The 15,751-nt window shown below is 39.5% G+C and overlaps 1 protein-coding gene across 2 annotated transcripts in view; it reads left to right on the forward strand.

Moving 5' to 3' along the window:
- LOC131682486 (myosin-I heavy chain) overlaps positions 1-15,751 on the forward strand; it is a 285,951-nt gene that overhangs the window by 166,050 nt on the left and 104,150 nt on the right. Inside the window, exon 1 of one of the 2 annotated variants that reach the window (XM_058963987.1) lies at positions 1,871-2,937. The exons of the other annotated variant lie outside the window; for it this stretch is intronic. Within the exon in view, the coding sequence (XP_058819970.1) occupies positions 2,847-2,937 (91 nt within the window). The 5' untranslated portion in view covers positions 1,871-2,846. Of the gene's footprint in view, positions 1-1,870; positions 2,938-15,751 lie in introns of those variants that run through there. 2 annotated transcript variants of the gene reach the window in all.

The raw sequence follows: 15,751 nt of genomic DNA on the forward strand, positions 1-15,751 counted from the left end.
CCACTCAGATATTTCTGTTACCTCAAAAGTAGCTCATTTTAAATATGATATCCGCCGTTTGATCGCATACAAGTTGTTTTGCTCAGTTACAAAGCTTTAGCCATCATCATTTTTTTGTGATCCGTTGGTACTTCTTAGTAGCGATTATCATTAACTTCAATTTTACCGCTCAAAACATGAATCAGTATCACATAGAAATTTAAAGTAAATGGTAACTAAATTAAATTGGTAATTAAATTCATCACAAAAGGGGCAACTTAGCTTTTATAAACATTTCGTACATTTATAAAACCGCTAGGTTCCTCTCTTCTGAAGCATTGAAGTCTTTTTCTGTTTTTTGCATATGCGAAAGAAGTTCATTCAACTGTTCACAGGTGGACATCGCTGTCAACAAGTTTATTCTGTTGCGTTTAACGTTTTTTGATGATTCATGCTTTAAAAATCACGCACATGCCTGAGTTCGTACATACATAATCATGTATAACTGAAGCCCGCAAAATGGGCGCAATCCTTGCAACGAAAAACTGTAGAAACTTTGAAACCTAGACTGGAGCTTTCACTCCAATCGTCAGTGATCAGCACGCAGCAGTGTGAGTTTAGCGACCAGAAAGAAAACAGGTTTACGGTAGAAATCCATTACTGGTTCGTTCTGTGAGCGATAGTTTAGGAAAGGTATAGGTACTTCATTTTAAATTTTCTTTTTAAACTAAAGCGCCGAAAAAGTACAGCATGCTATACATCTTTTCTTAATTTATTTCATTTTATGTCCTGTTCATGAGCTCAAATCGTGACTTAAAACCACAACACAAGTTCATGCTGATTCTCATTCTGATTCCAACCCCGGTTCGACGATACGTGATCCAGACAGCATTGATGCTGGTAATGTATAGTTTTTTTCTTCGAACTTTGATTTTTCGATGGGTCAAAGTTACGCAAATCTGGCGAACCACCAAGACAAGTTTGGAAGCGAGCGGAGTGGTACAAGTGCGATCGAAAGCTTGCAGTGGTACGGAGCAAGAGTGAAGCATAAAGCTATGCCGACACGACAGCGGCGGTTGGTTCGGTTCTCCCTGAGTTTACGATTGTGTTAGTACCACCTATATGCTGTTGGCGTCTACCGCTGGGAATCAGGCTTGATCAAATGTTGAATAAGGATGAGGTGGGTGACCGGGTGATTGAGGGATAAAAGCATAAATATTTCTCGATATGCGCGTTTGGGGCTTTATCTTTTCACATATATAGGAAAAGTATTTGTTTCTCTTCATTTCTAATTCATTCAAGCTGTAATTACAAATGTTTTAACTACACACTTCACCAAAGCATACTTATGTGGTTTCATTAATGCGACGTTTGAACGTCATTTCTAAACCAATTATTAGGTTAAGTAAAACAATTTTTTTATTGAATTCATTGCTCATTCTAAGCCAACTCTCTGGCAAGTTTAAAACAAATTCTACTACTCTCACTCAGTTATCGGAAGGATTTTTCACACTGCCAGCTGGATCGATGGTTGCAAGCTTTTCCATTCTAAACTTCACCAGGGTCTTGACGTTAGCCATGTTTTTATGCATTGCTCTACCCATTCTGTCCGACGGATTCCACTCTCCGTGCACCTGAAGAGCTTTTACCTGTGCACCGATCGTTCGCGTGTTACAGCATCTATTCTACCACCCTGGCGCCTTGGTGTTTGTGCAATGATCCATGTCCCGTTGTGGTGGTTATGGTCAAGTTCTTCATCTTCTCGCGCTTTCCGCTCGATGGTTGCTTTCGTATGCAAGATCTCCACAGCAGAGACTGGTTCCGAAGTGAGATCGGCGCTTCTCTGGCTTCAGTTTTGAGAAAGTTTTCAGCCGAACAGGAGGTGTGCGTCAAACTCTGGTCTGTGGTTCATTTAAAGGATTATTTTTTTATGAATGGACTACCAGTCGATAGGTTCTTGATTGTCAGTACGCAATTGGTTCGAAGATTTGTGCAAGTAATTGACTGAGAATCTAATTGGAAAGTGAATTCTGTGAAGGATAGAGGTTTTAACTCAGATAATCATAGTTTGCCGCAAAATGGTAATGTTTTGTGATTATCGAATGGAAAAGATTGGATTACCTAGCCTTACGATTGCCTTGCTTTGTGAAATAAGCATAAGTGTTCAGTAAAAAACATTAAAAGAGGAAGGTGAAAAAGGGAACAGCGCGAGAAGAAAAATAAGGTTCAAAGGCTTCTAGAAGAAGCAGATTATAAATCATAGGTTCCAGCGGAAAGAAATGAAAATAAATAAAAGAATTGTGGTGGATCTCATGCAAGGTATAAAGAAGAGTGAATGATAGAAAGAAGTGGCACCAGTGGGCTATAGCAAAACAACTCACCCATACATGTACATTCAAGAAGTGGAGAGTTGGGGATAACAGAAGAAATCGTGACGAAGAAACGAGCCAGTATAGGAAAAATCTGAAAGCCAAAAAGGTGTGGAAGTGGAATGAATTCACATACTTTAAAGCAGAGCTCAAAAGCCCATCGTAGCCGAAGAGCACAGCCAAACGAGGAATCAACTAACCGATAATTACAACCAGTGTGATGTGTCTTGAAAATACAAAACAAAACAAAATAAGAAAAAGAGGCGATAAAAAAGTTGATTAAAATTTATACTCTCCTTTTTGTGTACTGTTTAATTGGTCACTTGTGGAGAGCGCCGAATTCAAAATTTGCAGCCACCTCCTCCCTTGTGGCTTGTTATTCTCCTGAATTTGTGTTGTTATTCCTCGTCTGCTGCGCGCACATTCGGCAGCTCTTGTAGTTTAGCTCACACACAACAGCACAACAATTAAGCGTTCATAAATTAGATCGCTCCAAAAATGGCCACCCTGGGCCTCTCGAAGGTGTTTATACTGGACAAGTATTTTACCGAACTGCAGAAGTTTTGGGAAACCGAGAAGAAGTTGCAAGGTGAGTATTTACGCACCAGTCGGCCATAAACAACGACAGGTATTCGCTTTGCCACGCTGCAGCCTAGCTCTGGACCAGACGGGGCCGGACTGCGATGCTTCGTTTGTCGAAGGCGTGTCCGACCAAGCCATGGTAGCACCTGTAGCCAGTCTGGGATAGAGACCTAGGGGCCAAACTCGAATTATGGCACGGAACCGTTACGATACACGCGCTTCTCATAGGAAAAACCATTACTTGGTGTTGTTTATGGTTATGGGACATAACGTTAAGCCGAATACGGGAGAGATTCCTTTGATACTTGCGAGATTGAGTCTGGCTCGGACCAGTTCACTTTGGAATCCCCAGAGAGATGGTAATGAATTATGAATTCCAGTAAAATTGAGACCATTTCTGTGAAGTTGCTTGATATACTGTAGGTTATTTATTGTGCGGTAGTAAAACCAGCTAACGTATACAATTAGCTTTGAAAGTTGTGTTACTTTCAAATTTCGCATAATGCCCTAAAATACTGACTGCCCTAAAATACTTACAGATTAATGTATGCTTTCATGTTCGGTGAAACAAATCAATCCATGTAAAGAACATGCAAATTTGTAAAAAAAGTCATTTCAGCACTGCTATGGACTACATGGTAACTACTCCTATTATAAACCGTAAAGAACGTAAGTTACAAACAATATCTCATTCTTCCCGTTATCTACTTGGGCGCTAGCTGTTTGAGCTATATCTCAGTCAATCAATATTCTGCGCTTTCCAATATCTGCGCGTACAGATCCTTTAAGAAACATGGATGTATTTATAACCACAAATTCCCATAAATAGCCTTCTTCGTCAAACGGTAACACGTAATTGGCTACTGTGAATTGTTATCCTTCCAGAAGTACCTCTTCTGATCTAAGCTACATGTTATTGAATAATACCTTTTGACGGACCACAAAATAGTCTGAAAAGAGTTACAAAATTACAAATGAAACAACAGTGATAATTCCATGCCAATTTTCACCTTCATCAAGCTATTTCGGATTTACCACACTGGGTTTTCGACGTGGAGGAGCAGAAATGTAAAACTTTTTTAATACGGCACTATCGAATGAAAACTCACCACTGAATCACATGCACTTTCTGAACAAATCTTTGTTAAAACATTCCAAATCCAACAACTAGACGGAGTGCTATAAAATCAATAGTATTCGGGTTCTGCGGTGAAAGTTTAATCATAGTTTATAAACACGTGCAAATATTATGAAATACAAATCTAGGAACGCGAAAAAATTCGCTACAATGGCGTTGAAAACCCATAATGGTCGGGAAGAATGATCGCACAATTTCTAAAATATCCTAAAGCGACAGTGCTTGATAAAAGTTACATACATTGGATCGCGCATAACTAAACAAGCGTACAAGTGGCATATTTGACCGAAATCTATAAGCGAAAATCAGTAGGGCAGTCAAAAATAATCCTTGTGACTATGGGTGTGAAATGACCACATTTTTCACTGCGGCGCATAGTACAGTGTGGCGAATCTGTATGCGATAAGGTTATCGATAACAAATACCATGCCAGAAAGAACTCAAAAAAGACGCTGAAACAAAACCTGGTTATCATAAACCCTAAGTAAGCTCTATGAGCAAGTTCTGACAAAATGAAACGGGGGTATTTAGATGCATAAAAAAGGGCTTTGGACAAGATCTGGGCCAAAATTGTACTTTGCTAAACATTAGGGGTAAGCTCATTTTTACAGGCAAAAATAGCTCGAAACTGGATTATTTGGCACGGCACATAGAGGAGTAACTGGGGTCGAATCCTGGTCAAAACTAGTTATTGCGGCTATTGCTGTTATTATGCCTTAATATGAACTAAAAATAGTAAATAACTAGTTTTTGGGACAATTTGGTATCAATCCACCTACTAGTGCAAAGGTCATTTTTCTAGACCCTCCCGAATACTAGTATTTTCGAGGTCATCTTTGTGAATACATTTGTTTTTCCCGATGTATGAACAATTAGCCAGTGGAAAAGTTGTTTCAGCAACTTTGCCGGATCTTGCCGTATAATGTAACTTTTTTATCATTCAAATTTGGAATAAAAAGTTTAAACAGGGTGTTTCTAAAGCTGGTCCAATCCACACTACTATTTTCGGTTATTTTTAAGCTGAGATTACACAAATAGTTGTGTTCAATTACGTTTGTTATAATATTGTCTTACTTAATACAGTCATCATCATTAGAAAGCGATTTTGCTGAATATATAATAAAAAATGATTAAAAACCCCTTAAAATATCACCATTTTGCAACCATGCAAAAAATCTTTAGCAATTTTTAGCAAACTCTTTATTTTGCCACAATATGCAGTATGCTTTTAGGTATCTAAAAAAAATATAAATAAATAAAAAATCGATTTTTTTTTGGTTATTAGCCAAGAATTTGTTCTAGTTACTCTTCTGTGCGGCATCTGCAGTTAAGGAACGAAAACCAACATTTTTATTATGTTTGATTTTTTTGTGTTTCGAATTCATCTCGTCAGTAACTAGCACCAACTGAGTGTCTAGTAAGATGATGTATCTAAACTAGTACCCAAGTTTTCACTAGCTATACACAAAAAATTCCAAGCAGTTCACAAGACATACGTGAACGTCTAAGCAACTGACTTATCCCGGGTGATTTTTTTTTCAATTCGTTTATTTGACACGGTTTGTTGCGTGAGCTTAAAGGAGCTGTGGGTCTTTTATACATTTACAAGAAAATAAATAATAAAAAATAACATTTAATGTGATTCCATTGAATCCCTCAAACGCAATTTATCTTTGCAATCGAAGATTCGTTTCCTAGGCGGTGGAGCATGTTCAGGGTCGCCTGACAACACCTGGGGTTATCCCGGGTGATTTCCCGGGAAGCAAAAGCAGAAGCTCTGTTTGCTGACAAGAAAGCGAAAACGAACTCGTGTCTTATGGCTAGGGAGCCAAACGCCTGGCAATATGTAATATTAATTTCCCAAAGGATTAAACCAATTTGCGCATTAAGGGCACAAAACCCAATTTAAATTAAGTTTGTTTTTTTGCATTTCGAATTCATCTTGCGTCAGTAACTACGCACCAAAAAAATCTGAAATTTATCGTTGACGTAATTCCAAACATGCCACAATCTAACAAACCGTAATCGACGAATTGACGAAATATAACCGTGTACTGTTTAATTTTACATGAAAGATGCACTTTTCGTGCGCAGTGCCATAAAATTACACTCTTCAACATTTTAAACAAACACCATATGTGGAGTAAAATTACATGACTCGCAAAATTCAACGACATGTAAAATTAAAATCAATCGTAAAACTATGTCATTTTTGATGCTCGTATATGTCATGGTCAGAAGACGTAAATTTACACGATTTTTTCTAGGTGTGTAGCACCAATTGGGTGTATAGTTAGATGATGTATCTAAACTAGCACTAATTTGACACAAAAAAATCCAAGCAGTTCACACGACATTCGTGAACTTCTAAGCAACTGACTTATTTTTATTACTTGAGCGTCTATTAATAGACAATTAAATAAGCAGCGACGGTTTACTCTACAACAGAAGTTTGCCACGCATTGAATTACACGATTCCTACGTAATGTTCTGGCTTGACTATACAGTGGAATTCGATATTAATTGTTTTCCTGTTAGACGTTGCTCGAATTTTTAGTGGGGTTACTGTGAGTGAGGTTTTTTATGATTCTAGTTGCTAATATGGAAAGTGGAAACGAATTTTATGTATTTGAGAACTATTTCACGATCACGAATCATAAATTAGATCACGTATGAATGGATCCATTAATACTATTCCGAGTTTCGTGAAATATAAGAAAACATCAAGATTTTTTAGGTTTTGTCATCTAAACATTTTGTCATTAGGTTTTAAACCTCCGTGGTTTTACCAAACCAAATCACGATTAATATGTAATAAATTATGAATCAGAATGCGTCGGACCTTAAACAATGTTCTTAGAACTATGGATGAAATAACGAATCAACATTTCATAAATTTGTAAACTAGTTCACAAATAGAAAATCAATTTAGAAATGACATAGCAGAAACTGTGAATGAAGTTGAACAAAAACAAAAAAATCTTCACAAGTAAAAGCTTCATGCAAGCGTTAAACAAGAAAAATAAACACAATTGTAAAACAAATGATTTTTGTTCACGGTCCTGTATTCGTTACGTCAAAATTAATCAAGTGTGCTGAGATGGCATGCCCTTTATCGGAAAGTAGAAAGAAAATATTTGTATAATCAGTTATAGAAATAACTATCAAGTTGAACGTGAGAAAAAATAGAAAAAAATGTAAAAATAATAATGAGAACTACATTGAATGGAGCAATTCGATTTTGTACTGACTTAGAAAAATCGTGACTTGACATATACGAGCATCAAAAATGATTTAGTCGTACGTTTAATCTTAATTTCACATTACGGTGAATTTCATAATACACGTTATTTTACTATACACGATACGATATTTGTTCTGAATGGTAATAAGCGTAGTTTCATGTCACTGCGCGCATGCAAAGTAGGGGAGACCGGAGTTAGTTGGCGGTGTTGTAAGTTTTCATTTTTCACAGCTTTGATTTTGGTAGATTTTTCAAAATAAAACACGTTGCATGAAAGGGCAGACTGTTGGCAACGTTTCTGAATTTTATTAAAAATTACGTTGTCTCCATTTCTAGAGACAAAAACGCAGAAAAGCCTCCAACTTACCCCAACCTCGGAGTAAGTGGGCAGAATACCTCAAAATAAGCAATCAAATTGAAATTCAATTACATCAGTGGTCCTTGTGCATTAACGAAATTTACAAGAAAAAGGGTCTCTTTCTTTGGAGTGAATTCCAGAAACGATAATGTTTGATGACGATTTTGACACTGTAAATTGTAGCGCGTGTGTCTCCACCAACTTACCCCAATTAATTTTACTAGTAGTTCAACATTCAATCAACAATATTAGATCATATATGAAATATTTTATCATATTTTAAATATTTCGCAACGAATTCTCAGCAGCCTGTCAAAAGGAGAGGTTTGGGCAGCTGATAAATATTTTCAACAGTCTTCAGTCAATTAAAGTGGATAGAGAATGTTCTATGAAGATGGTCGTGAATGTAAGAAATATTTCCAGGATTTGTCTTCCAGTCAAATTTACCCCTCATCATTTTTTTTATTCAGTTCGTTTATTTGATAAGCACAAATGCGTTAGCTTGGCGGTGCCAAAAACTTTTTTTTTACATTTATCATATCTTAAAACAAGGAGGTAACAATGTTGAAATATGTTTACATTTCATATAAAAGAAATGTATAGAAATCGCTCAAACTTTCAAGATTTTTTCCGAGGCCCGGAAGGCCGAGTGTTATATACCAATCGACTCAGCTCGACGATTTAGGATAATGTCTGTGAGTGTGTATATAACTCTATATAATCAGACAATATCAGTGTTGCAGCAGTTAGATCAGGGATAAAAGAAAGAATACCAAACTTGCCACATTCAGGTAAACGGGAGATCAACGACATGACTTAGAGCCTCAGGCTACCCAGACGTCAAGACCCGGGTTGATGGGTGGGATTCATCGGACCTGCGGAGAATTGAGTCGCTCTCACATAGTGCCAACTCGAGTACTTAAATTAAAGAGAGGGGCTAAATTGGGGTATTTGTCGTTTTCATGAAAATATAAATAATGGACATATAAGTGAGATCGCGATTTGGTTAGTTAGTTCCAAAAGGAATTCTTTAACTGGGACCTATCGTCACAATACCGGCGCATACCCAGACAACGTGCTCGATTTTGTGATGGCCCTCGTCACAACCGCACAGACTACTCTCCTCAAGCTCAATACGCCGCAAATGCGCATCCAACGTGTAGTGGTTGGTCATAAGTCAGGACATCACTCTCAAGAATAAAATCCCGCCCCACATTTATCCCCGTGAACCAAGGCTTGGTTGATATCTTTCGGATAATAGCCATCGTCCAAGTTGCCCATTGCTTCACGAGGTTTGCCATCTGTTGAGTGTTCTCTGACGACAAATAATAAAAAAAATCGTTGAAGCAGATTGTTGTTTCGTATATGTCACCTTCTACTGCGCCTACCTTTGCTAAAGAGTCGACATTTTCATTGCCCGGTATAGACCAATGAGAGGGGACCTAAACAAAGGTAATCTGGTAAGATTTTTCAGAAAACATACACAAGGACTCCAGTATCTTCCCCAGAAAATACGGGAATTGCTTTTTGGGCTTCATCGAACGGCTTCATCAAGGCTGGAGCTGAGGCTGTCCGAAATGATGAAGTAGTGATCTGTGGGCAGAGTGTCGATGATCCCAAGGGTGTACTGAATTGCAGCTAACTCTGCGACGTAAACTGAAGCGGGATCATTGAGCTTGAATGAAGCGATGATAGTATTGTTGAAGATACCGAAGCCAGTGGACCCATCGAAATTTGATCCGTCAGTGTAGAACATTTTGTCACAGTCGACTTCTCGGAATTTATTATAAAATATATTGGGGATCACTTGCGGGCGTACGCGGTCCAGGATTCCACGAATCTCTTCCCTCTTGGATGTGTCGAAGAATACAGTAGAATCATAAGTATCTAGGAAACCGACACGGTTGGGATTATACGAAGAAAGATTGAAGCTCTGTGCTATGAAGTCAAAGTACAAGGACATAAATCGGGTTTGAGAATTAAGCTTGACCAGCCTCTCGAAGTTTTCAATCACCAACGGGTTCAGAATATCGCATCGGATGAGCAATCGATATCAGAGTTCCCAAAATCGATTTTTCAGCGAAGGAACGCCCGCAAGCACTTCGAGTCTCATCGTATGGGTCGAGTGCATGCAACCTAAGGCAATGCGCAAGCAACGATGCTGGACTCTCTTCAGTTTGATGAAGTGTATGTTCGCAGCGCAGGGGAAACAGAAACACCCGTACTCCATCACCGATAATATCATTGTTTGGTATAACCTGGTCAGGTCTCCTGGGTGGGCACCCCACCATGTTCAACTGGAACATGTCCGGAGAAAATTGATCCTTTGTTGGCATTTCTGTTTCAGATACCTAATGTGACATCCCCAGGTATTTTTAGAATCGTACCAGTCTCCAAGATATTCAAATGTGAAGACCTGATTGATCGTTACCCTCATCGTTACACACTGTAGTTGCACTGGCACACGCTTCCTAGAAAAGACGATCAGCTCAATTTTCTCACTTGAGAGCTCGATACCCATCTGAAGAGCCCAGGCAGACAAATTGTCCAAAGTATCTTGCAGTGATCCTTGCAAATCGGCTGCTTTGGATCCAGTAACAGAGACCATCCCGTCGTCTGCAAATTGTCTTAGCGTGCATGAATTAGCAAGACAATCGTTAATGTCATTCATGTAAAAATTATAGAATAGGGGACTTAAACTTGAGCCCTGGAGAAGACCCATGTAGCTAAATCGTGATGTTGTTAAATCGTCATGCGAAAAGTGCATGTGCTTTTCAGACAACAAATGCAGCAAAAAGTTATTTAAAATCAGTGAAAGGCCATACTGGTGCAACTTCTCTGACATAATATTGATGGAAACTGAGTCAAAAGCCCCCTTAATATCCAAGAATACTGATGCCAACTGCTCTTTGTTAGCACAGGCCATTTGGATTTCTGTAGAAAGCAACGCAAGGCTATCGTTCGTCCCTATGCCTTTGCGGAATCCAAATTGCGTATCTGACAGTAAGCCATTTGGTTCGACCCGATTGTCGAGGCGAAACTTGATCATTTTCTCGAACAACTTCCGAATACAGGACAGCATTGCAATCGGTCGATACGAGTGGTGGTCGGAGGCTGGTTTTGCTAGCTTTTAGACGGCGATGACCTTCACTTTCCTCCAGTCATGAGGGACAATGTTACCCTCAAGAAACTTGTTAAATAAGTTCATCAAGCGCCTTTTTGCAGTGTCAGGCAGATTGTTCAGCAAGTTGAATTTGATTCTGTCTAACCCTGGGGCATAATTGTTGCATGATAAGCGAGCAAGTGAGAACACCACCATCGAAAACGATGTTTCGTTCACGGTATCGTAAGGAGACGCGGCGCGGTACGTTTTCTGTACCGGGACAGAGTCCGGACAGATCTGCTTGGCGCAAGCGAATATCCAGCAGTTTGAATATTCCACGTTCTCGTTGGTACTGTTTCGGTTACGCATACGTCGAGCCGTACCCCAAAGTGTGTTCATCGCTGTTTCTCTCGTTTACCAGTCGACGAACCGGTGCCAATGACTGCGTTTTTTGGCTTTCATTAGACTCTTCATGCGCCTTTCTAACGATGCGTACTGTTGATAGATAGCGGGTAACCCGTCTTCCCGGAAGGTGTTATTCGCAGTGGCTTTCTCCGCGTACAGCTCCGAGCACTCTTTGTGCCACCACGAGGTGGGAGACCGTCCATGGATATTCGCGCCGCGTACTGGTTTAGTCAGAACTTGATTCGCGCTGTAGAGACTCAAGCCAGCCAAAATCCTGCAGTCTTCTTCCGGAGGAAGTTTTTCAATGGATTCGATTTTAACGGATATCGCGGTCGCGTAACTCTTCCAATCAATGTTCCGTGTGAGGTGACACGAGACATAGATTGTTTCTGATGGTGTTGAACCGTTAGCAATTGAAATGACGGATCACCTGCAATCTAACTGTAGCGACGTCGAGCATAGCGATAAATCCAACGCGCTTGCGCGTGCTGGTGGTGTAAGAATCCGCGACATTTCTCCCGTGTTTAAGATGGTCATGTTGAAACTGTCGCAAAGATCTTGGATTAATGTTGATTTATTATCATCTTGAAGACAGCCCCATACCGTACCTGCCGTGGTGCCGGTAAGGATTTCTTGATATTACAAAGCGTTCGGTGCCCTACAGAGGCTCTAAGAGGAATGGAGATGGAAGCAATGCAAAGGTCTTTGCTTTTGATTAGAACTTGACAAGCGACAATTTCAATGCCTGGTGTCGAAGGGTGGTTAATCCAACATCATTTGATGCAGTTCTCCTGTGTCAGCTAATTTGGCTTTTTACACCAGCTGTGCGTTCATAATTAATTGGAATCATTTGCGAAATTGAGTATTCCTAGGGCCCTTCTCCTAATAAATTAATTCTACATGCTCCTCGTCATACGCTACGTGCATACAATTACGTTTCTGAATGAACGATCCATAGACCCGGTATCATATGTCCCATCTATCGATCGAAAAAGAAAGGTAACATTTGTATCACCTCCTGCAACATTTTTTGCTGTCGTTCAGTGGCCCCTGAGTGATCGATGATTGGAGCCGTAGATCGATGGGTTCCTGCTGCGGCGTCATAAGCAAGAAACCCCCAGGACAAGGTAAAAACAATACATAAAACAGCCGTTTGATTGACGCAAACAGCCTACCCGACGAAATATGCACCCAATAGAGGCAGTGAATGGCAACCAAGCCAATGTAAGTGCAATTCTGTTCGATCCGTATAATTTTTATGGTTGCTTGTCTTGTGGCTATTAGTCGCTGTATGTCTTAGCAGCTGCCTGGCAAAGGGGTCATTACAGTTGATCACTCGATACCTCAAACGTCCACAAGTTGGTATGCAGCAGCGATCGGTTCCTACCAGCACGCACATTCAGACCTACGAGTTACGATATAAATAGTATAATTTCATTCCGAAATTAATGACGAGAATCATTAATAGAAGGAGAGCCAACAGAAGGTTGTCCGAAACTCGTACACAGTGCTGCGCTTTTTTTTATTAATGCACGGATGAGTGGCGGAAGAAATATGGACGGAGATACCATCTCCTTGCTCGGTGAATGGTTTCACTTCTCTGTGTGTCGGTCGTTCCTAAGCGCATGGCAGGTTGTTGGATGCTTCATAATTATGGCTTTGTTTGGGTAACTAATTTTGACGAATTCTTCGATTTTACATCACATCTATAGTAGCAGCTGATCGAAATGGGTCGTACATTTATGTATATCAAAATATTTCATAAGATTGTACCACTTTCAGGAGATTTTTTATGTAGTAAAATTCAAAACATACAAGTACAAGTATAATTAATTGAAATTTCGTTTCATGACATGGCGCTATGCCGGTGTAGACGGTGCTACACTTATTCCAACGTTTTTTTACTCTTTATGTCAGGAGTAGCACCATGCAAAAATGAGAACAATACCAAAGCTTTGGATTTTTACAACGCCTCTTGTCATAGTCCATAGCGACTCCATGGTCCGGAAATGCCAGCAACTTGAAACAACAACATACAGTTTTCGTATTCAATGCTCTCATTCTTTGCTTGCAACTTGCACAGTGCTCTCCAAATTCAGCACAAAATTGTTTGAATCATATTTCTGCCGGTTGGCTGGTTTATTGTTTGGTTCGTATCAGGAGTATACATTTGAGTCGGCTCCGGAATGCTCACAGCACCATCAAAAACCACCAAACGACAACTCGTCCTTAAAGCCACATTGACCGCAGTAAACCATAAATATACATGAATTCTGCATTTGTTCCGAACGAACAAGACGAAATTTTCAATGGAAATCCATTTTTACATTCTCATTCTATTCATTTCAGGCAATTTATTTTGTTCGCTTTTTCGCCGCAGCAGCCGTCGACGGTTGTCGTAACGTGCATGTTATCTGTCACGACAAAACTGTGTTTTTACAGTCGTCAAGTGAATGCTGCGGGGGATTTATTCCAAAATCGTTCAACCAAAACTATTCTTGATATAATGCAAAACATATAACAAGTTTGTGAAGAATAAAAAATCACATTTGTCAAATACTTTTGCGCACGAGCATTTTCCAAGCATCGCGCCTGAAATCGGTGAAACAGTCGCAATATCACGGATGTTGTTTACCCTTGCTCTTATTCGACAGCTTTGCCAAGAAACCGTGCTGTGCCCTGCAAAACTTGATTTTTATGTTGCTGTATGCTCATTTTACTCGTTGCTTGTTTTTATTATATTTCCTCTCACTCCGTTGTCGCAGCACTGCCGCACTGTTCGTCGCTGGGCGCAGAAGTTTTATCGCGTTTTGCACATTTTGCACAAGAACCGAAAGGCATTTCGCATGCCCACAAGGAGAAATGTGAAAAACAAGTCTTCTTCTTTATTGGATGGGCGGTCGTGACGTTGGAACTGCTGAGATTCCACAAAAATCGAAAGAGACTGCAATGCGTGTTATCTGCTGTACAAGCGGCGAACCCGAAGAGAGATGGTTTTATTAAAAACAAATGACATGTTAGGTGTCCAATTCAAACAAAATTTTCAGCAATAACTGAATAGAGACTTAGTTATAATGTACCTGGTTATCTTCTCATCATATTTTAATAATATTTTTAATACACTATTATGCCGATTTGTTATTGAATAGTGACCGACTCCACTAGACGGTGAAAAGTCTATTATTGGCAGATAATTTCAGTCGCTTTTGAGCAAGTGCTTAACCTTCTCAGCATTCCGCAGAAACACAAATGGCAGGAGTAAAAACAAGAAAATACGCACGGCCACAATGGCACTCGCTCGGTCGTTGAGCTAGCGAGCCACTCTTCAATAAACACGCCGTTAAGGCATCCCGTTCTGTTCCGTTCCAATCGTTTCGATCATCGTTCGCCATTCGGTTGGTCTTCTTGCCCGAGCCTGCCATGCCCGTACCTGCCTGCAATCAGCAGTAAAACAACAAAAGACCTCTCCAGTGGCAGCCTCCGGCTGTTGGGGTCCACGGTGCGCAAATCTTCAGATCTTGGCGAGCTTTTGCGCAAAATAATTCATCTAACGCTCGGGTCGCTCATTGTGCCATTTACATTTCGAAATGGCAAGGAGGAAAAGCATAGGAAGGGAGGTTCTTTTATGGAGGGTTTCACCGCGCACATAAAATAAAATTGTCTGTCACGATTTCCCATTATTTTTCTCCGTCGTTGGGATGCCCAGTCACCATTTCAGCTCCTCAGTGAATTCTAGCGGATGGTGGCATTTTGCGCTTGCTTAATATTATATTTCGTTTTGGTAAGGGCAAAGGAGCATTGCTTACGAGTGTGTGCAGTGTCAGATAGGAGGATTGGTTTGACAAAATGCAGGGAAGCTTTGTAATATTGAATCCATTCCAAATACCTAGGTGATTATCGGTGTCCTATTCCATCAGAAGTTTTTTTAATTATTCTATTATTATTTAATTAATAATTTGAAGCCTTTCATAATCAATTAATAATAAGTTTTAATATTTATACAAACAAAAATACTAAAAATGTATTAGGAAGAGAATACGCTTTCAGCTTCGTCTGGAGTTAGTGATGGATTTTCTGGGACTTGCGAACAAAAAAGTCAGAAAATATCTGGCGACGACAATGATTAGCAAACTTTGCGAAGACAAAGATACATTTAATATTTGTTATGTGTAATACCATACCGAGCTAAGTGCCGTCTTTTTTTTCTGGAAATTTTTCATGTCAAAATTCATTTTTCTATAATTTACCAAAGTTACAGTTTACTTAATTGATTTAGATGGCTAGTTGAGTTCGATAAAATATATAGAAGTGCGTGTTACTAGTGTTATACTGTGCGTGATAGTATGTATCTAAATGTGGCATTTAGTTCTCTTTAGCTTCTCATCTATTCTATTGAAAGTCTCTGATATATATGAACTTAAAAGAAGGACACGGAGTGGAATTTTCTAAAATTCTCTTCGTTAAAAGCATCGTTTACCAAAATCGTGTGCAAGATCCAAAAATCATGAATAATGGTCCTCGTTTTCATGAAACTATTTATTTTTCACAATACTAGTACTTAAATCTTTTTTTC

Source organism: Topomyia yanbarensis, chromosome 2, assembly GCF_030247195.1.
Source record: "Topomyia yanbarensis strain Yona2022 chromosome 2, ASM3024719v1, whole genome shotgun sequence".
Lineage (NCBI taxonomy): Eukaryota > Metazoa > Arthropoda > Insecta > Diptera > Culicidae > Topomyia > Topomyia yanbarensis.